Source organism: Corvus kubaryi, unplaced genomic scaffold, assembly GCF_017639235.1.
Source record: "Corvus kubaryi isolate FWS band 111438036 unplaced genomic scaffold, C.kubaryi_AGA036_p1.0 71, whole genome shotgun sequence".
NCBI lineage: Eukaryota > Metazoa > Chordata > Aves > Passeriformes > Corvidae > Corvus > Corvus kubaryi.
Window position 1 is genome coordinate 6845028 of NW_024582059.1, and position 23068 is coordinate 6868095.

Consider the following 23068-nt stretch of genomic DNA (forward strand, 5'->3'; position numbering starts at 1 on the left):
TTTACACTGTAATCTTCTTAGGCTGATCTGGTTATGGAGAGAGGCTGGAAGAACTCTTCCAGTGTAGTGCTGATGTGCAAAGCCTAAGCTCTCCTTTCACGGAGCCCTTACTGGGGGGTTAGGAGGAGGGCTGCCTGGGGAAGATGAAGAGTGGTGCAGCCAAAGCCCTTGGAAAAGGATAAGAGCTGTGGAGCTGTGTGAGGTCACACTTTCTCAGTTGGCATCTCATGAGGAATCTGGAGTAGCACTGCTTCCCTTAAGAACTGCATTCTGCAAAGCTTCTGCTTACAGGACCATCCTGAATATAGTATATTGCATGCAACCATATGTTGCATGCCCAGCAGGTGTTAACTTCATTTTCAAGGCCAAAAGTGGCATTAAGTCTCACCTAAGCCAGCCTGCTGGATATTGTGCATATTGTTGGTTGCTGAACTTTTGTGTCAGATTTATAATCTGTGAAATGTATTTTTTCTGAAAAACCCCAACACTGTCCTCCCAGTCAAACACAAACAAAAATTTCCTCCAAAACTCCTTTTAACACAAACTGTGATAAGCTAGCAGGTAGTTCCCTATGTCGTAAAGAAAGCTCTGTTGATTTTGGGTAGCTGCCAAATAACTTTCCTAATTGAAATAAATGAAAAAAATTTCCTTTGGTTTCATTGGGACCGTGTTTTACCTCTCAAACACTAAACCCACAAATACAAGTTATTAAAGGAGATTCTGTTGGAAAGACAAGGGTCAACCACTGGTTAGTCAGTTAAAGGCACAGGCTCAAATGTTGATGCAACTTCATGTCTGTCAGACTTTGTCTGATAGTTTATAATTTTTACTGTCCTGTGAGCAGGATGCAGTAGGTGTCTGGAAGTATGATCAACTGCACGAATATCTCAGAAAAGGGCATATAACTCTTTTAATGATGTCTGCTTTTTTTCATGTGGCAGAGTAAAAGAAGCTTTAAAAGAAAAAGAATAGTCCCCATAACTTCTTTTGCATCAGAAGCCTGTTTGATGTACTTTTCCTTTAATAAGTAGGGGTAGCACTATTTCAAACTATCTTCTCTTTAACTGATGAAAGGGGTTTTTTTCCTTCTTTGATGGTACTTTTCCTTTCTTTCTCCTTCTACCTTCCTTCCCCATAGGTGTTTACAGAATTACATTCCAGCCCATAGCTTAACCCTTTCTTGCCCCGTGTGCCGCCAGACCTCCATTCTGCCAGAGAAAGGGGTTTCTGCACTCCAGAACAACTTCTTTATTACCAACCTCATGGATGTCCTGCAGCGAACGCCGGACAACAGCATTGAGGAGTCCTCCATCCTGGAGACTGTCACTGCTGTTGCTGCAGGCAAACCGCTCTCCTGCCCCAATCATGATGGAAATGTAAGTGAGACAGCCTCCTGTGCTATGTACAGGTATTGACATGTGCTGACTTGTCTGGATTTCATGGATACTTTTTACTAAAGAGATAGCAGGGGAAGTGGAATCACACTATTTCTTTGATTTTATAGTATATCAGCAAAAGACAAGTAATTCTTCAAATTGACTCAAATGTTCTTAGTGGAGCATCATGAAGTAGTCAGCATATTATTTCATCTTACCAGTAATCTGGGATGATACTGTCTTTTGGCACATTTGGTCAAAATTATTATCCTGCAAGTACTGAACCTTGTGCCCTTACTGCTTTGGGTTGGGTTTCCCTAGCCCTCGTGCTTGTAGCATCAACTGGTGCTGTGGGTACTTGGGTGTTTGTTTAGGCAATATGTGACAAGGACCTTATGAGTTTAACTAACCTGCACACTGGGGCAGTACCAAAAGTGAACATATTAACATATTTAACATAAAATGTGAACATATTAACATAGAGCCAGATAAAAGTGAGTCCTATCTGAGGATGCTTTGGGTCAGCACAGGCTAGAAATGGAGAGCTTCTGTTTATCTGCAGTGTTTTGTGGGTCTCTCATCTCAGTCTTTGGAGGCTGCTTTGTTTTTTCCCTCCACCTACTCTTTTTACCTCGTGTGTCCCCACATACATCCTCAAATCATATCAGTGTATTCATTGGCAAGTACCCCCAACTGAGAAAATATTCACAGATTACTGCAAGAACACCTCTAACTCTGCTTACTTCACAATTTTCTGTGTTAACCTGTGTAACTTCATGGTAGGCATATGAGCTCCTGACTCACAGCCAAGCTTACGCAAACATGTAAGTGGATCACGTTGCAAAACTCAGTGATGTTATGTTGTAAACTGAATGTTGTGCTTCTGTGCAAGCCAAGAAGTATGTGTCAGTAGTTTAAGACAACTTTCTGGGAACTGTTTTATTTGATACTCAGTGTAGGTACATTGGTTGTAGAGGAGTAATTCAGCTGATAGGTAATGATTACTGTAACAGAGGAATATCTCTGTTGGAATTAGGTGGACTTGCAGAACTGATGCTGTACACTCTGATTAATGAATAACTGGTGTAACTTTTTTTAATGGGTACTGTACCTATGTGTGTGTACTGGTTACTGATTAATGCATTCCTGGGTTTTGTTTGCATTTTATTTGCTTTCTTTAAAATGAACCGTTGTTTTTTTCTGACATAGCCATTCTGTTAGGAGCCATTTGATTGTGAAATGCAGAAAAAAGGCAAAATTAAGGTGTTACTTGTTTTGTATTTTAAATTATCAGGTGATTATTCTTTGGGTATGTTTAAAAAAAACCTGGCTTGTCTACAATCAAAAATATGCTACCTTACACCTCTCTGAGAACTCCTTTATAGGGAAAGGTGCAGTTGTAAGTCCTCTAGCTTACTTGGCTTGCCTTGAAACATAGCGTGTCTTTTAGGATGCTGAATAGTGCGTGATGGGAACATCCTCTCGCTTCAGTAAGTATCTGGGAGGGTTGGGGATAGCCTGAGGATGACTCCAATTTAAAGCTTTGTGAAGCTAAGAAATTAAAAGCTAAGTGCACGTATTAGTCCTTGTGATGGGAGGAGCTGAGGGAATTTGGGAAGAGCTGAAGATTTGGGAAGAGCTTCTTGAGGCTGGCCAGGTGGGTCTGGCTGGAAGGGTGCACAGGGCAAGGTGCTGGCCACCTTAGGCCTCACTGAGGAAATGGGCTTATGCTGGCTTCATAGGTTCAGAACAGAAGAGCACTGTGGGGCAAGTAGGTTAGATGTTACGAAATATCTAAAAAATCTTCACCCAGAACGTCTTCCCTGGAACGTGGGGAAGCGGTCACAGCACCAAGCCTGCCAGAGTTCAAGAAGCATTTCGGCAAATGCTTTCAAGCACATGGTGTGACTCTTGGGGTGGTCCTGGGCAGGGCCAGGAGTTGGACTTTGATGATCTTTGTAGGTCCCTTCCAGCTCAGGGTATTCTATGATTTCAAGTGCCTGGCTACTAGTAGCTTTACTGGGGGCTTCAGGAAGTGAAAAAGGATTGAGCTGGCAGCTGGAGGAGAATGCCTTTGCAAAACCAGCAGTCATTCTGCACTAAATCCACCCTCCATTAATTTTTACATGTTGCTTGGGGTAGGGTCAGACCCATTGTACTTTTAGTATTTGCATCAAATATTTATTTTAAATATTACCAGTTTTTCTTCGTATTAGCTTGGAAATAAGTTTCTGTTTAAACAAGTTTCTTCAGTCATTTCAGCCATCCTGGATTTAAACCTCTCTGATTAAAATGAGATAGAAACTGATGCAGAGATATTTTCTCATTTGCTTGCCTGTCAGCTTGAAACTTAGCCTTCCTCAGGCCATGTAGATTAGATACTTTCCCTTCCCAGTTGGTCCACTATTCCCATCACTCATATTTTCCATTTGTGTATATGTTTACTTTATTCCTTCTGTGCACATCCTCCCATCCTCTGTTATGGCATCTTTGTTCTGTCTGTTCTTACGAAAAGTGAAACTCAGCTTGTGGTATCTTAATACAGAATATGGTTACCTGTGCCTGAACTATAAAAAAATGCTTTCTTATTTTGACACAACACGGAGCACAAATGTATGTTCTTGTTAAATCAGGGTAATAGGGCACATATGGAACTTTTGAACATACTAGAAGATTCTTATCTTCTACCTACACATTAAAATAAGATTGGCTTTATTCTCAGCTGCTAAACACGTGCAGCTCTTGCTGTATATAAAAGCATTCTGGATTGGAAACATTCATCTACAATAATTTAGGGGCAGATACAGCAGCCAGAGCAGGGAAGGCTATGAAATTCTAACTCCATTGTATGTAATGAGTGGTGTAGCCTCTTTGCAGTCACCCATTGACCGTGTTTTTACAATGTAGAAGGTGGGGCAATGTATTTTCTGCCTCTAGATGTAACAAGAGAGGATACACAGTATTAAATTAAACACTTTTAACAAGAGAGAATGCCTTCTCTCTGACTAGCTTTTTCTCAAAAGATCGTAGCATAGCTTGGCAACTTGACAGGCATAAGATCTTGCTTACAAAAACATTTCCTGAACTTGTGGAGGTGTTGCTTACTGCCTGAATGCTTCTCTTGGAAAAATAAAAAATCATCTATCCTTGATATTCTGATGAAGTGACTTCATATCTTACTTACCTTTTAAACACTTCTTTTTTTCTCCTCACCTCTGTACTTCTCACCATGTCACTTACTCGTGTATCCCATTAAAGTGTAATCTATGGGTAAGGCAAAAGCTGTGACTCAGGAGGAAAAAACTCCACGTTCTAAATTTTATCAGGTATTTCAGAGGTACCCTCAGGTAATTCAAACTTGCATTCTTCTGAAAGCCAAATCATACAAAGCTAAGGTACACACTAGCCCTGGGACAGAAGAATTAAGCATGCGTGTGTGACATGAGGAAGGTGGGTGGCAAAGAGCTGACTTATCCTTTTTCTGTAGACTGCTCTTTCAATTCAAACAAATAGAAAGCAGAGGATGAGCAATGTGATTTTAGAGAAGCGGGGCTTGGGATTGGTGAGAACTTTTTCCTCAAGACCTGAACTTTGAAGGGCTGGAATTAGTGTGTCTTGGCATTGTGAAATCTAGTTCAGAAGTACTTGCATCCTTGATTATGCAATTTTAAAGGTTTCTGTAAATCCAGTTGAATTACAGTAGCGAAGATGCGCATGGGTCTGTAATTACATCGTAGTGCTGAAATATGCTGGTCTGGTTTAAGGTGGGAATTAGTGGATGGGATTTCAGAACCAGTGGGTTCTGAAATTCAAACTTCATTACAGCTGATGGGAATGTTCTCGTTGAATTTGGTGGAAATACAGCTGAAGCCAGAGCTGGATGCTATAGTATGTCCTGGCCAAGAGCTCTCTTGAATTTGGAAAGGAGCGGTTCAGGCAAATGTCATTTTCTGAGATGTTTTGTAAGGCAAACCTGTCATAGTGAAAAGTTTTCTGGGAGTGTACAAAATGTGATGCCCATGTTTGGCATGGAGGGGAGAGATGAAAAGCCAGTAATACATGTCTGTCTGTAGTTAGAAATTAGTCTTGTCTGATTAAGAGATGCTAGAAAAAAAATCTTAGGAAATCAGCCTATCTAGAGAGTTGAAGCCTGAATTGTATTAATATTAGGTTTTCCCTCTCCTTCATCTATGCACAGTACAATAATTGTAGTGGGAAATGAAAGCTGCTTCTCTCCAAACATTTGGAATTTGAGGCAAAGACAACTATTTGTATGCAGAGATAGATACACATTAGGTCTTTGTGATCTGTTTGCTATTATCATTTGAGCTTACGTGTTTCTCTGATGTTTGAATAAAGAGGAAGAAAGTTGTTTAGGCTGAACTTCATTATGCCAATGAGATGCTTCCTTTCTTATATATGTGGCTGCAAATATAAAGATATGTGTTATGGGGTGTTCAATAGAAAACAGAAATACTAAATTATTCTAATCACTGTATCCAAAGATAAAAATACTGAATAAATAAAGGGCTTGTTGAAATATCTTGAACCTGAGCATTAAATTATTAAGAGCAGAAAGATTAATTTTGGACACTCATTCAAAAGAAATGAATTTTTTTTTTTTTTTTGGGCCATATAAGAAGATTTCAGAGTTTCCTAATAGAATAGTCTTACTTTTGGCTGTTTCTGATTGCAGACTTTTGAAGCCTTTGAAAAGAACTTAAATCCTACACTTGGTTTAACTTATTTCCTCCATGCACTGTAAGAATGCATCACATCACAGTGCCTACCAAAGTAACTATCAGGCCTCGGAGGATCTACTACAATGAGACTGCTAAATTCACAGTGACTGGAGTAGTGTTCATGAGGGTTGACATTGTTTAGAAGGTCTACTTTTTTTTCCCCTTGCTGATCTACTTGATGTTACACAGGTTATTTGGAGCAACTTTTAAATTTTCTCCGAAGTGGCTTACATGAATGGCCAACAAATGACTAAACCCTCATGGCATGTGAATCCCATATCTTGTGAACTGAGATAAGAGGGAAGAATGGGAATAAGATGGAAAGGAGCTTATCAGAGGAAAATCCCTGTTAATGCTAATAGCCACGTGCAAATCATGGTTCTTTCTTTCCCCTCCTTAATTCTCAAGATGCCTTGGAGCAGCCAGCTCTTTTGCCCCGTGCTGTTACAAATCCCTCTGCTCACCTGAAAACAGCTGGTTCTACACAACCATCTCATCAACCAACAACTCTAGCACAGCCATCTTTGTGCAAGATATCTGAGTGCCAGAAGCATCAGCTGAATTATTCAAGATTCTGATGCTATGCTCTGAATGCAAAAGAGCTGCCAATGTCTTGCTTTGAAGCATATACTATGAATTCCCTTATATCCTTTTTTAATAAGCCTAAAATGCTTTGTGCCTAAGGACTTCCAAGCTGTAAAAAAAGGTCTCATGCCAAATTTGCACGTGTGCATTATTTTGACTAACATACGATTTACAGCACTTCTCTGTTTCTTTCCCTTCATGAATATATTCAGAATCTATTACATGTAAAGATCTATTTTTATCTCTAAAGAGCATCTTGCTGGGTACTTAACAGGTTGAAACAATCTCCTCCTCTTTCAAGTATAGATCAGCCCTCCTATTACAATCTCAGATATGAGGTTTTAATGGTTTTAAGGGATTAGTAATGGGATATGGAGATTTTTCCCTGCAGCACATTGGTTCATTTAGGGTGCTTTCCTCTAACAAATAAACATGCTGGTTGGTGATTTCCATTGAGTTTGTGTTCCAAGGGTGGCCTTGTTCTGAAAAGCAGCCTAAGTTTACACTTTCTTTAGCAGACACTATGGGACAACTAAGGATCAAGTTAGTGAGGGTAGTTGAATGCCTGGTTTTTTGAGTTGTTTCATGGAGTGCATGAGAGACACCAAAACTTACTATTACACAGTGTAAAGACAATGTTAAGACCAGCAGTGAAGTCCAGCATTGTATACAGGCTGCTGTTCTGACACTTTATGATAGAATAAGATGCTTTTAAAGGAGCATTTTGATGTAAAATGTGTAAGAATAACAGCCATCTTTTAGGCAGTAAATTATTGGTGCATAAGAAAACAGAAGCTTTGTCTCAGAGCTTGGCTAATAAATGAGTTCAAGACTCAGTAAGATATGCTTTGAGTTATGTTACTGCTGCCATGTTTGAGTGTAGAGTTGTGCACTTTTCCAGGTGATGGAGTTTTACTGCCAGTCCTGTGAGACAGCCATGTGCCGGGAGTGCACAGAGGGAGAACACGCAGAGCATCCCACCGTACCACTCAAGGATGTGGTGGAGCAACACAAGGCTTCCCTCCAAGTCCAATTGGATGCTGTCAACAAAAGGTATGGAGACTCTACTGACTATTTTCCATTTTCAGTTTTATCACTGGCTTCCTGTGCTAACTGGGGTAGATATTTTAATGTGCTGGTGCCATGGGTATTTACCTTGGAAACAGGGATAGTGCAGCTAGAATAAGGACAAAAAATCCATTGAGTGGGATGTACTGAGGGATTAGTGAAAAGAGATTCCTATATGTCTTTCACAAAACAGAGGTCATTCGAAATGCAGGTGTCCTCCAAAGAAGCGGCATAAAATGCTAAGGAAGAAGCTACTATCCAGTTGTTAATTTAATGATAGCTAAATAAATAATACTGGGTGTTAAAAAGACTGGTACAAACACTATGGTGGCAACAAGGCTTAAAAAAAAAAGGAAAAGTGGGGTAGATCTAGTTATATCTTCTTGAGTAGATATACAGTATAAAGTACAGAGGATCCAAGGTCTCACTGTTGGTAATGCCTAAAGTCTAATGGATTTGCACAGGGGAAGACTGTGGCTTAGCCTTATTTTATCAGACCAGACCCACTGTGTGGTTATAAAAGGAATGAACTTACTTCTGGGAAATGACCAAATGTAAAGACAGCCTGCTGATGAGAGGGTTTAACCAAAAGATACCAGGGCAAGGGCCAATGTTTAATGACTTTTGAAACAGCAATCTTTGTAATTTAATTCCTCCCTCAGGCTTCCAGAGATTGACTCAGCACTTCATTTTATATCTGAAATCATACACCAGTTAACCAACCAAAAGGCTAGCATCGTAGATGATATTCATTCCACTTTTGATGAACTCCAGAAGACTTTAAATGTGCGAAAGAGCGTGCTGCTCATGGAGCTGGAAGTGAATTATGGCCTTAAACACAAAGTAAGATGCATGTTTTGTTTCAATGAAAAGCTGCTAATTTAATCAGCCAGTTTTTACAAATGGTGTGGGACGCCAGTTTGACAAATTGTGTCTGAGATCCAGAGAACTTTGTTTTCCTGAAATGAAGTGCTGCAGAGCCTCACTTGTGGGTGCCCAGCCTTATAAGATGAGCATGAAGATACAGGCCAAACAATTTTTCCTGAAGAACTGAGTAAGGCTGCCTGTTTTGCTTCAAGGCACTGTTTTCCTTTCCAGTGCTTTGATGTCATGATCTAACATATTTCATGTTAGACGTCACGTGTTGGAATACAAAAAGATTGGAGGGACATCTCACTTTCTTAGGGGATTGCAGAGAGTAATAGATTGCAAAGCTGTATTCACTCTTTTACTTCCTATGATGATTGAATCTGAGGGTCTTCCCCTTATACTGTAGATTAAGCTTCAGAGGAAGAAAACAGAAACATGTACTTTTACAAAGCAAAGCCTGTAGCCTGGTGGGTAGAAATTTTGTTGCGGATTATTAGGTCTGAATCAGGAAAATTAAAGAATTTAGACCTTATTTTCCTGGGCATCAGTTCTCTGCTTTATAAAGAAAGATTTCTTCCATGAAAGTAGCCTTTAAAAGGAAATAACACCAACAACTGGAGTTTCAAGAGTGCCATTACCAAGCAGCTTGAACATCTCCAGATGTCTGAAGTGGAGGAATGCTGCATTCCTGGATCTAGAATAGGCTTGAAAACATCATTAGAAAGGTATTGAACTGCTGAGCCTGTGGAAATGGAGGAATTCTAACATGTGCACAAGATACGTACTTTTAGGAACATAGGGAGCCCGAAACCATTGGGGCACGGAATTTAGTCATCTCCAGAGCTAAGGAGCAGCTTAGAGAAGTTTTAGCATCAATAATGTGGACTTAGATCCCAGGTTTATCTAAATGTATTCCTGATGTCACAATCTAATCAAGATGTCACACTTCCATAGCAAGCAAATACACTCTCTGTGTGTACAAAGTCTACACAAAATAGAATATGATGTTATTGTTGTTTAAAGAGATTTAAAATAATTTAATAACTACTTTGAGCATTAGAGAATAAAATTTTTATGAAGTTGCACATAAGCAGTAAAAGAGGCATCTACCCTGTTTGTATAAAAAAACCCCAGTTGAAACTGGATTTTAATTTGAATGCACAGTAGTCCTGCAAAATAAGTCAAACCCAAATCATCAATTTTTCTGATCATATGCTTTTAAAAAATGTAACAATAAAAAGGGTACACTTTACTAAAAAAAAGTTGGCAATTCAGTTTGTTGCCCAGTGGACTGAAAGAGTGTAAGATGTAAAATACTCTCTGTACATTTTAAATATTATGTATGTTAGGATTTAATATTTTCCATTTTTGTAATGAAAGAAAGATGTCTTAAGAAAGTATTGATTTTAAAACATAGCTGCAAATTGTCTTTCTTTTAGTTTGTGACCTGTTATCTGAAGCATATGGGGTTTTTTCATCCTGGGACCTTATTAGCTATGCTCTCTCTTTAACTACTTATGTCCTTGAGTAAAGACCAAGCAGATTAGAAATGCCTTGTATTGCATCCTGAAAAATTTCTGTATGTCTAGAAAAGCAGAAGACTTGAAATTTCAGTGTAGTCTTGAAACTTGTTCATTCTGTTTTGATTGCAATAGATTTTGTGTTGTTATCACTTTCCCATGTCAGTAACATGGGAGCCTGGATTTTCTCCAGTGGATGAAAAGCTTAAAGCTTTGAAAAATTCAGAAGAAAATGCCTTTAGAATCCAATGTCTTTACATAGTGTGTCTCAGCAAGGGAAGAGTATTTCATAGCAATAAATACATCCAGTCTCTAAGTTTACTTTACATCAACAGAAACGTTTCAAAAATATTTACTTTACAGTGATGGTCAACAAAAAAGCTTCTCTAATCCACAGTCATGTCTGTGCCCTGGTTCTTCTCTGTAGGAAAAACATACCAAGTGTATGACTGGGTACCTTCGTTTGGGGATTTTATCAGTGGAGAGTGTGGGGGGCAGCTGCAATGTTTCCTTGACTATCATGAATGTCTCTGCTAGGTTGCTAAAATTCAGGGATCCTTTTTCCAATTCACTGCAAAATTGGTTTAAAAAAAAAAAGTTAGCCCAGTTGCCAGCCCGCACTTAACAATTTTGAGGTCAAGGATTTTAAGGACTTTAGACTGAGGGCCAGAACTGACCCTATAATAGAAGCTCTTTCATAGTCTTAACTATGGAGTGGCTGCTTGCTGCCCACCAAAATTTCAGGCTACTCAGTCCAACTCTTCCCACTATCCACAGCCCATTCTGTATGTTTTGCTTTCCTGCCTGCTGAAAGTGAGGAATCAATTTACCTTCTTCTAGGGAGATTTTTCCTTTCTTCACTTATTTGGTTCAGGAATCCCCCTTTTCCTCAGAATGGATGTGCATCCAGGTCTTGAGGCCTTGTTGTCCATTTCCATAGAGGAGTAACCCACATATTCCCCTGGCTCTGAAGAAATAGTGTCAAGAAATTTCTTGCAGCCTCTCTTATTAATGGGCTTCATGACTCCAAAATATCTCTGCATCTGTGAACACAACTAATTTCCAGTAACTGTCTCATTAACCATGACTGCTGAGAGTTAAATGGAGCAGGGTTCAAGCTCCTACATTTGTTGCTGGGTTTTTGCTCAAAAAAAACCAAACCAAAACAAACAAAAAACCCCCCCGCAACAAGATAGGTGGGGCAGTAATTCAATCTACTGTGCCAGTGGATCTGTAAAGTCTTGAATACCCAAACCAGGTTGTTTTTTTGTGTTGCAGCATTATATTCCAAATACAGGTTAGTGATCAGTGTGGTACTTCTTCTAAAATGAAGGTTTAAATTAAACTCTAAAATAAGACATCATAAATTTGGTTCCTACAAAGACCTTTAGATGCTACATCTTCATAGGATAGGTCTTGTAACACAATGCTAATCTGGTGTTTGGTAATGCACACAGGTCCTCCAGACACAGCTGGATACCTTGCTAGAAGGACAGGAAAGCATTAAAAGCTGCAGCAACTTTACAGCCCAAGCCCTCAACCACGGCACCGAAACCGAAGTGCTGCTGGTGAAGAAGCAAATGAGTGACAAGCTGAACGAACTGGCCGAGCGGGACTTCCCGCTGCAGCCCCGTGAAAACGATCAGTTGGACTTTATCGTGGAAACAGAAGGCCTGAAGAAGTCCATTCACAACCTGGGGACTATTTTAACCACCAATGCTGTTGCCTCTGAAACAGTTGCCACCGGTGAGGGACTGAGGCAGACAGTGATCGGACAGCCCATGTCTGTTACCATCACAACCAAGGACAAAGATGGGGAGCTCTGTAAATCTGGGAATGCTTACCTCACTGCTGAACTGAGCACGCCTGATGGGAGTGTAGCAGATGGAGAAATACTTGACAACAAAAATGGCACTTACGAATTTTTGTATACTGTTCAGAAAGAAGGGGACTTCACTTTGTCACTGAGACTTTATGATCAACATATCAAGGGCAGCCCATTCAAACTTAAAGTGGTCAGGTCAGCAGATGTGTCCCCTACCACTGAAGGGGTTAAGAGGCGTGTTAAATCTCCTGGCAGTGGTCATGTGAAGCAGAAAGCTGTGAAGAGACCTGCAAGCATGTACAGCACTGGCAAAAGAAAAGAGAATCCCATTGAAGATGATTTGATCTTCAGAATAGGTAGGTGACTTGGCTGCCTGTTGACATACTTAAAAACAGTTCAGGGAAACTGAAAAAGTTTAGTTATTGTAAAGCTAAAGATGTAAGTAGAGCAACCTGGTAATACCATTCAGCCTCTTGACTTTTGTTTATATGTAAATTTTGGAAGTATACACTTCAAAAATAGTTTGCAGCAAATGTTTAATTGGGATTTTGGTTGAGAAATGGATACATTTGATTTGGGGTATTTAAAAAATTGTTAATATTCTTATTACAAAGCTTTTGGTATGGATTAAAGTAATTCAGCTTGTAATTTCGCTTCTGTATCCCTTGCTTCTAGTGAGCAGTTTCTGGCTTGACTACCAAACAGTGGTATGGTTCTGGTTTGGCCTTTGTTGGTAGTGGTGCTGTTTGTTAGATTTTTTTTTCCCCTTTTTTTTAAACTACTCTTTCCAACACACCATAAATTCTAGAAGTCTTAAATGTTTTCCCAGAAGTGCAGAGCCTTTTAGTTGTGTCATGATGCAACCATGACCATGGGCTTTATTTTTGAGTTCTACCTTCTCCCCTTCACCACTCAAAATAGGAAGATGCATTTCATTAGAGCAAGAGCTATGCATGTCTCAGAACTTTTGCTCCATGAAACCTCTTGGAGTGTCCATATTTGGGATATAATGATCACTATTTTATAGAAAAAACAGAGCTGAAAGTAATATTTCATGTTCAGTTTTCAGCCACTCATTTCACAGAATGACCCTCTATAGAGATGTTCCTCTGGGCTTCTGTGGGCTTATGTATGCATTGTCTGAAAGGTCACAATGCTCTAGGGTTTTACAATCTTCCAAATTATGCAGTAAAACTTCTGACATTTTCACAAGGATTGCGTTCATGGAGTTCATTTACTTCCAGTTTCAGCTCACTTTGAAAAGTTAAGGTTTGATTCATTTGTTGATGAGGTAATGTAAAGTTTATCATTGTTCTCCAGCACAACTGTGTATCTGTTTTGAACCCATTGTTGAATTCCTCCAATGGCCCTGACCAAATCTGAGTCTGTATTGTAAGCTGGGCAAGATAAATCTTCTATTTGGCTGCCAGAAGCTCACACAGCTGTGTTGGAGAATCACACTGTAATATTCCTCTGGGCATCCAAGTATATGGAGTGTGCTATTGTATGTATGCTGATGTATGGGCTTTTATGCACACAAGTAAATTGATCAGCTGCTAGCAGGGGATTGTTCTCCTGCTAGTATTAACAAGAGATAGCACAAATGCAACATTAGTTCATTTGTTCATGGGGATGTGTGTATTGTATCTTCTGCCAATTCTGTGTTATTTGTGGCTTTTAAAATGGCATGTGGTTCTCTTCAGACATTCCAAGGTCAAATTATTGACTATACGCTCACAGATTTCATTATTTACAAGAGCAGAGTATTTCTTGCATCCTTTTTCTCTCTCAATAATTTATATCCTCAACCTATTATTTTTTTTAAACAGGTGTAATCTCTAAGAGTGTGTCCATGCAATATCTGTGTAGCATGTCCTTAGTCTATACAAATGAAAACAAGAATGTTCTTATGAGATCTAGAAAATAATTGTTGCCCAATGATTTTTCTACCTCTACAACTGGTAGAAAGCACTAAAGTGAGAGGGAAGTCTTTCATTACCCTGCTTTTGTGCCCTAGACCCATGCCGAGCAGAGGTGAGGGGTGTTCGCAGTATTAGCCACTTCCACCTTCCCTGGTAAATCTCTTCCATGTCCTTCAAAGAAGGGTTAAGAGACATGGTTGTTATCAGCTGCTCTGTCTAGGACCCCATCTTATGTTCTAGCTCTGCCATGCTGCACTGTGTGCCTTGGTATTTTTTCTCTTCTGGCACTTTTTGTGACTGGGTTCTTTGACACCATTTAGCAGTAGTGGTTCTATTTCCCACTTTAACTGCTTTTTTCTCTTCGTTTATTTATATTTGGAATTGGCATCAGATACAGCCAGATGGAGAGTTGGCCCTCTGCTAGAAAGTTCAATTTTCCTTTTCCTCAGACTGTTAAGTTGTCTGTTAAGTCATGTAACTGAGCATCTAAGTTTAGCTGGTACATTAATATGTAAAATAAAACATTGCCTTTAACAGAACTTCTGTCAGCCTCCTTACTAGGTGTGAATGTCGTCTTCTGTTCTGTTATCAATGCTGAAAGCAAATAGGAGACTTACTGTGAATTTACTCCACATAAACCCTTACAAACAAGGCCTATGTAATAATAGCTTTAGTGCAGTTTAAAAAGCAGGCTTAGAGGGAGCAAAAGGATTCTTGATTGGGTGAATCACAAAAGAAATAAGGTTGGAAGGGACCACAGTGGGTCATCTGGTCCAGCCTCCCTGCTGTAGAAATAGGAATGCCTAGTAATGGGAAAAAATAATTTCCGTTTCCAGTTTATTGGCTCAAATCCCTCTGATGTTCGTCGTGAACTCTATGGGTTTGTGATGGCCAGTGTGGAATTTTGCCAGGCCTGCACTGCATTGCATTGCATTGCATTGCATTGCATTGCAGTCGTACCTGTATTGGACCGGGGGGAAGGAAGAACTCTTGATATCACATTGCTGGCAAAGTCCCCAGCACATTTCTGATGTGCTGATGACAGAGACCTGGCCTGGATTTGACTCTTTTTATTTGAGGTTTGGCTGCTGTGCGAGCAAAGAACTTTGTAGGTGCACCTACCCCTAGGTTTGTCCATGCCTGTCTGTGGTGACAGGGTCTCTGCTGCACAAGCAGGGCTTGGGGGTGGTCTTGGCCAAGCTTTTAGGGACAGATGCTGTGTAAAGCAAATTAACACAAACCAGTCCATCTTCACTACCAACAGTGTGTGGGCATATCTGCCAGAGTTCCTACTGAATTATTCATTCCTCTTTAAAGGTTACAAACAGTGTGCCTTCAACCAGCAGACTGACTAATTTTAAAACATAGAGTTACGTGGGAAGGATTAGAAAGACTGACATTTCTTTTACAGCAAGCACATAGGGTTAACAATCCAGTGCAGTTTTACTCCAGAGATTTCTGTGTTTCGGCTGCATCCATTATGAGAGGGGGCATCACAGCCTCATAATGTGTAAGATTTGACTAAATATCTTTTAGCACTCTGAGGAAAAAAGAAAGGAAGCTGGGAAACAAGAAAATTCCTTGATGCCTGTCTATGCAGTATGTATGTAGACCTTTCCACGCAGTTTAGTTTTACCTTCTGTTCCAGTACCACATAGGAAAGAGTCCAAGAAGAATTACTTGTAGTGCTGTAGGCAGGAAAGAAATGGTTCCTACACAACAGGTTATGGCCACTCACAACCTCTAAAGTCTTCCAATAATCTATAATATTTCTGCAGTTTGATTTTATCTCTCTGAATCTATTCCCTTCCTGCTGGAGGAACTGACACATTTTTTTCTTTGTATTTTAGGAATCTGGGGAATCTAAGTTAGCAAGCAGGGGGGTTATTATTCATATTAGTAAAACTTAGAAAGCAAAACCCACTCCTTCTCTTACTGTGAACATTAAAAATATACACTATACAAGTTTGTTCAGATTCCCAGGACTTGAAGAGCAAATTGTTACTACAGTTACATGGAGTAATTTTTAACATCTCCTGTGATTGTTAATGGGCTTTTAGATTATTTTTTCCCTTCTTTTTGGTGAGATTCAGTATGGCCTCTATTGTGCAAGAGTAAAAGATTGAAATTATGAAGCATTTTATGTGTGCTAGAATTGTCTTGAGAAGAAAATGGATACCTTCTTTGTTGAAAGCTAAATTAATTGGTTTGTGCAGGCTATGCTCAGTAATACCAGACAGAATTAGACAGAGCTAAAACAAATCTGATTATTATCTTTATACAAAAATGGTATAAAAGGAGATACTCCACAGGCCACAGATCTGCTTCCTAATAACTCTGTTCAGCCTTCCCCTTTTGAAATCTCTCCTGTTTTCTCCCAGTCCCCAGCAGCTTGCAGTAAAATATCTGTCTTTTCCTCCTTTGTGCCCTGCACTAGCTCAGAAGAGGAGGGAGATAAAGCTGGGCAACGAAGGGCACAAAAGATGCAGGCTTTCATCTCTTGACCAGGCTGCTTGGGAAACACTGGAATGAGGCTCCTACTGGTTCCAGCCCTGTGCAATTGAAATGTTGGTGCCTTCCTAGGCTAAGGAGAGATGGGTGATTGCCTGTGATGGAGAGAAGACAAAACATGAAATGCCTTGATACAGAGGGGTAGTATCTTGCAGTAAAAGACTTGCTGAAGACTCTCTCTTAGGCAGGTATGTTCATAAGGAAGGACTTTCTGCTTACGAAGAGAGCTATCATCCTTTGGTATTGCAGAGTCAGTTGCAAAAGCCTGCTTTTCCAGAGGCTGACAGGCTTTCCTCTCATCATCTGAAGTGCCTGCGCTTGGCTTCAGATCTTTGCTGGAGTAGTGAATTATTCAAAATGGAAAGTTCAAAGTTATCTGATTTCCTCTTGAACATACATTAGAAAATAAGCTTTGTTCTACAGAGGAATTCTGCAAAGGAATTTCTGCCATTGCAGAGCAGGCTGTATAAAGGCCTGTATGCAAATTAGGACCTAGGTGATAGGTTTAATAGCTGCAAAGCGCTAGGTGCAAGGACATTGCATGGAGCTGAATTTCATCTGCACACTGTGCTAATAAATTGCTATTTCTTAAACTTACTGTGAAACGTGACTGTGGCATTCCTGTGTAATTTCTTCAGTTTTTCCTTTGATGTATATTTACAAGGTTCCACTGAAGTAACTTTTTATATAGGTCTCTCTTATCTTTAAAAACAAAATTCCTTGACTTTCAAGAACATTTTTCTAAGGCTAAAGAGCATACATTCCATGAAGTTTGTGCTAGTTGGTTCCAGATGCTCTAGCTTATGCCTTCTCTTTTCTAACAAATGTTTTCCCTTTACTCTCAGTAGTAAAAGGAATGTTTCTCCCTTTTCATCCATTCTCTTTGGCTAAGAAGCAAAAAGGAAACTTGTCATTAGCATATGGTGGAAAAAAATTGCTGCATGCATCCCTCAGGCACTGCTTATTAAAAGAATAAACAGAAAGTATGGCTCAAGTATGGCTAATGTAATTGGTATGTAACTCACTATTCCTTGAATATGTACTTTTCCCTTGCAGTACAAAAACTGAGAAGCATTTGCCTTATTTAGAGGATGAAGCAGATGGAATTGAAGAAAATAAGTCTTGAAACAAAGGGACATTCTTGCAGCACTGAGTGCAGAGAAATTAAATGTTACTTGTTTGCCAGTGACAGGAAATATGCATCCCACAGCCATCACCACAGAAGAAAGAAGGGTTGTTACGAGCATGCACATCCCTGATGAAAGCTAAATACAAATTAGAGCTGATATGTATGTCTTACATTTGGCATCACAGTCAGAACAGTTTTAATCACTGAGCTCCAGGATATTTTGGACTAACTAAAATGAAATACAAGTTTTTCAGTTAAAACCATATATTGGAACCAGTTAATGTCTGATACACAGCCAGTGAATGCTTGTAAAAATATTTCACCGAGAAAAACAGCGCTGCATCCAAATCTTAGAAAGAACAGCTTATAGAGTTGGTGGTTGGTTGGTGGGGTTTTTTTGTTTTGTTTCAGAATTCCTTCATTTATTATGAATAATAATTGGAGTCCAAGATCATAACTGCAGTCTTTTTTAAAGACCCCTGAGCCTCCTTTACAAACAAATCAGGAATTTGGATCCTGTTCCTGTGTTCCAGGTGTAATTTGGACCAGCCACTTCAGAGCTGATCTTTTAAAGACATCAGTTTGCTCTGTGCTGCTCCTTGGAACGTCTCAGAACAAACATCTAAGTAATAAGCCACCTAAACTTAATGAGCTGTTGTGAAAAATTGACATTTTACAACTCCTTATTACCTTAAGCCACTGGGTAAAAGACTTACAGGTCTATGTAAATCACGAGTGCATTTATCCTGGGTTAAAATGAGACTACTGTGTGTGGACACTGCTTCTTTAGAACAACCCAAGGTGTCTGCAGAAGCATTCAGTCTCCAGGTGTTGGTCTTCATTGGACCACAAGTCCCAATGTTCAAAGCTAGTTCTTCATCTGAATTTCCCTGCTAAGGGAATTTTTGAAGCCTATGACTGAAAACTGTATATGAGGGAATAGGAAACTTCCTTGTCTTGAAATGGCCCCATCCAGAGTGATATGTTTTATCCCAGCTTTGTGATTTCACTGAGGAGTCTTAGCTAATGGTACTAAACCCATGTCATCCGTCCAAGTTCTTACCTAAGCCTCTGTCTGTATGTTCCCAGGTACTGCCCCTTTAACTGCCTTTTCAGTGGAATAAAAAGCTGCAGTTTAAAAAAAGTTCATCACTTATGTAAAAACCTTTTACTACTTCCCTCATACAAGAGGCAATTTGTGAACACTGATTTATGAAGGCCAAAGAGACAATTAATGTTGATGGAGGCTAGGGTGACACACATGCTGAAGAGTGAGAACAGTCCCTTGAACAATCCCTGCTTGTAGGTAGATTTGTGTATCTGTTACTGAGAGGGTTCTTTGAAGTTGTAGCAGTGAGAACAACTCTTCAAAATAAAAATCCTTTGATCAGAAATGTAATAATTGCATGTGTTGGCATTTGGGTCCTAACTGATTAGTCCTGTCTAACCTGATTTCTTATGTGCTTTGTGTTCAATTTTAGGCACCAAAGGAAGAAATAAAGGGGAATTTACAAATCTTCAAGGTGTAGCTGCATCTACAAATGGAAAAATATTAATAGCAGACAGTAACAACCAGTGTGTGCAGGTATGAGAGGATGAAGATATGCCACTTCCAGTGTTTTTCTCCTTGCCCCTACACCTCTGCCTGTTTTGTAGTCCCAGAAAGACACACTTTGTACAATTCAGGCAGAACAGAAAATACAAGGGAAGCTCAACTTATCACCCATTAACATTCCATCTTCTTGACCTGAAGCTGTGTTTTTCAGATCTGTACTATATCTAGTATATAATCAGAGTTTATTTCCATTCCTTATGATGTTTGGCAATGAATGAAAAAATAAGTTGTGCAATAATCTGGAAAAATGCCTTTTTGTAAATATAATTTTACATTGTAAATTTTATCACTCTCATGTTTTGCAATATAAATCTAGGGCAAGGTGCCACAAATATAATTTCTTAAGGAAGTACAAATAGAAAAATAAACATGTAGATGTCATTTTCAAGTGGCTTTTAGTCTATTTAATTGATTTCTCTTTCTGATATCATGATCCAATCTTTTCTGTGGTAGTACCCCGACACCCATAATTTCTTGGCTTCTGTAACCTGTGTGAAAATCAAGCTGTATTTTTTCTTTGCTTGCCATGTATCTTTTTTACCATTAACAATTTGTCATCACTCTCCAGGCTGCCCATGTGGTAGCAATGAACACGGCAGCAGCATGTGGCTTGTTCTTGTATGTGAGAACCAGCAAGCCACATGCCATGAGAACTCGTTTCCAGGCCTTTTCAAAGAGACAGAGTCAAGTATTCATCAGCACCCTCATGCTTCACAACTTGCAACCACTTCAGAGGAACTTCAGTGTCTAGTTACCTGGCTTGGGGACACAATCAGTGGACATGTTTCTATGTTTTCTACAGACTTAGTGTTTGACTGTGGCTGAGTCACTCAGTGCCTCAGTTTCCTCATTTCTAGTAAGGGAATAATACCATCCCCTCCCACCTGAGAGAGACATTGTGAAGCTTAATTCACTAATGTTTGTGAAGTACTTTGAGATCACTGAAGAAACAGTGCAATGTAAGTGTGGAAAATTTTTTTTTTTTTTTTTGAAATTCGGGTCCAGATGGAAGCTTCTTCTTAAATTAGACAAATCACTTTCAAATATGGACTGTGTAAACGTGGTTCATGTTTCCAGCTCTCTTCCTGTCTATAGTGTTCATTAGTGACTTGCTAAAATCTAAGCTTCAAGAAATAGGTGATGGTCATATGCGGACATAATTTTAAAAGTCATGTTTTCTCTTACAGATATTTTCCAATGATGGTCAGTTCAAAAGCCGTTTTGGCATACGAGGAAGGTCTCCTGGCCAGTTGCAGCGGCCAACAGGAGTGGCTGTGCATCCCAGTGGTGACATCATTATTGCAGACTATGATAACAAATGGGTTAGCATATTCTCATCAGATGGAAAATTTAAGGTATGAGTTACGATGTTAACTCTCCTAAGCTTTCTCTGTCCTACAAAGGAATGCAAAGTAACATTGTTTTTCGAGAAACTGCATAGTTTGGCTGTAACTTAGTCTAAATTCCATTGTTGTGCGCTGGGAACCCCTGACACAGCCACATCGTATAATTAATAGGAGGAGATCACAGCAGTAATGCTAATGTTATACCAAGCAGAGACAACATGTTCCATACTGGGTGCTTAGATGCCTTTCTGTAACTTATGGTCGAGCATAACAAGTACCAGCAAGGCTAGTTGGACTAGCTCAGCAACCTTCGCATCATTAGTACTCTGATTGTACAGAAGGGCGTGTGCAGGTATATGTATGCACACAGACAAACACAAAATCTTCCAAGGAGTACATGAAGCTCTTCAGTGACATATGGAGGAGAAAAAGAAGGTAGCAGACTGATGATGACTTTGTCTTTTGTTCCATACTTCTCAGCAAATGTAGTGTATAATTCATGTATGATCCTGTTGCTAATAAAAGCAAGGAAAGGTAACCCAGGGTGTTGTTCCAGTGCTACAGCATGGACAGGACTGTTTTAGGTGGTGTGTTGTGCACTGAAAAAACTGAAAGACAGTAATGATATTGTAGGTTTCAGAAATCAGAAATTCTAAGGAAAGCACACCTCATATTTTCATAGCAACTCTGATCCCTGTAATGAGAGTAAAATAAGACAGCTACTACACTACATTGATGATTTCCAACCTGCAGTATTTATTTTGCTTGGGTTCAGGTGCAGTTCCAGAGAGAATTGAAGGTTTCCACCATTTGATGCTGTTCTCTGAATGCATGTTACCACGTCTGGTGATGCACATTAGAGAGAGCCACCTCTGGCAGAGGTTAGCAGTACTCACTCATTGGGATAATGGACCTGCAGGGAAATTTCTGCCCTAGGTACTTAGTTCTGGAGTACTTAGTTCTAGATACTTAGTTCTGCATTGGAGAGAAATGACCTGTTTGGCTAATTTTCTGGTAGCGTAATGACCAAAAAGCTCAGGTTCTGAGCTGCTTATGTGTGCAGCAAGAAATCGCCTTCCTCTGAATAGTCTTTGCAAAGTGACAAATACAAATATGCAATTGTGCTTACGTAGTCCTCAGTGAGCTCCCTCTAAGAAACTGGTGTGTATGCTTTTAGAAGTATCCAGATCATGTATAGACTTCAAGCTAAAATAAAACGATGCTAAAATGTAATGCAAGTGTTAAAAAAATACAGATTACTTGCATTTGCGGAGAGAATGTGATTTTACTTGTCAAGTAATTTTGAAAATGTACAGTTACACAGGAAAACCTTGGTTTTGGCTGAAGTCCCTAAATGAAATGAAAACACCAAAACAAACCCAAAGAAATACGTGATTTAGTAAAGAATCCAAATACTCTGAGTATCCTAAGCATATTTTAAATAATTATTAACATCTTTGTGAACTGGCTTGATCAGGACACAGAGCATGGAGGGCTTGTTTTCCTTCCTCCTTAAGATAAGCTCTAAATCCAGCATTTTGGATGGAGCCAACTCTGGAGGAAAAAAACCCTGGAGAAGGCAGGACCCTATGTACAATATACTACCAGCAGAGAGACAGGTATTGAAAGAAATGAATTATTAATGTAGTTCCTCTGATGTGAAGCCTAGCTTTGTTTTCAGTCAATGTTTTTGTTGGATTGCAAAAGCTATGTAATGTTGGCAATGTTTGTATGGTTAATACAAATTAACGCATCAGACTTCATAGTTCTTGGGACTAGATGGATTAAATGAGAGATGAAACATCAGTGATATAAAATAATATTTTTAGATTCAATGCAATCAATGCATTATGAGAGGGAAAAGAAATGTTTGTAGAAGAATTTTTTTATACAGAGGGTAGGCATATATGTGCAGGGCAGGTGGCAGAGCATGTGTGTGGGGAGAGCAGGAGTGAGGCAGGGGGAGCACTGGGATGGAAACAGGGATGGGCATTGAGCACAGGGCCACACTGAGGAACTGTGATGGGAGTAGGGGGATCCTGTATTGGTGCAGCACTGGTTCAGGGGATCCTGTACTGCACAGTGCAGCTGGACAGCTGTGCTGGGGAGGAGGGGTGCAGGTGGGGTGAGCACAGGGCCTGGGGGAACTGTGGGGGGACACACACAGGGTTGGGAGGTCATGTCCACCGAGGGTGAGGCTGTGATATGGGGGGCAGTCAGTACCATGAAGGGATGGGGCTTGTATTGGGCATGAATGGTGCAGGACTAGGAGTTAGACTCGATGAGCCTTGTGAGTCCCTTCCAACTCAGGATTTTATTCTATGATGGGGTTAAATAAAATATATTGGAAGCACAAAACATAGATATAACAGATCTAGCCTGTGGGAATCTGGGCAAAACCTTGTAATTTCTTGTGTGTTGGAAGTGGTAATTCTTACAGGAGTCTTGTCAGATTAAATTGGGTAGTGTTTGCTAAGGTAACAGAGAGAGAGAGAAATGGATTATGGCATTTGCCTTCAAAGGACTGTGCCTGCAAGTCCTTGTGTAAGACCTCTGATG

General features: G+C 39.7%; 1 protein-coding gene across 15 annotated transcripts in view; it reads left to right on the forward strand.

The window, feature by feature from the left end:
- Positions 1-23068, forward strand: part of TRIM2 (tripartite motif containing 2) — an 87017-nt gene that overhangs the window by 49809 nt on the left and 14140 nt on the right. For 14 of the 15 annotated variants that reach the window (XM_042049553.1, XM_042049548.1, XM_042049549.1 and 11 more), the window contains 6 exons: positions 1139-1376; positions 7605-7756; positions 8434-8614; positions 11619-12342; positions 19030-19133; positions 20351-20518. In XM_042049553.1, the coding sequence (XP_041905487.1) occupies positions 1139-1376; positions 7605-7756; positions 8434-8614; positions 11619-12342; positions 19030-19133; positions 20351-20518 (1567 nt within the window). The remainder of the gene's footprint in view (positions 1-1138; positions 1377-7604; positions 7757-8433; positions 8615-11618; positions 12343-19029; positions 19134-20350; positions 20519-23068) is intronic. The other variant, XM_042049558.1, reaches the window with a different exon arrangement.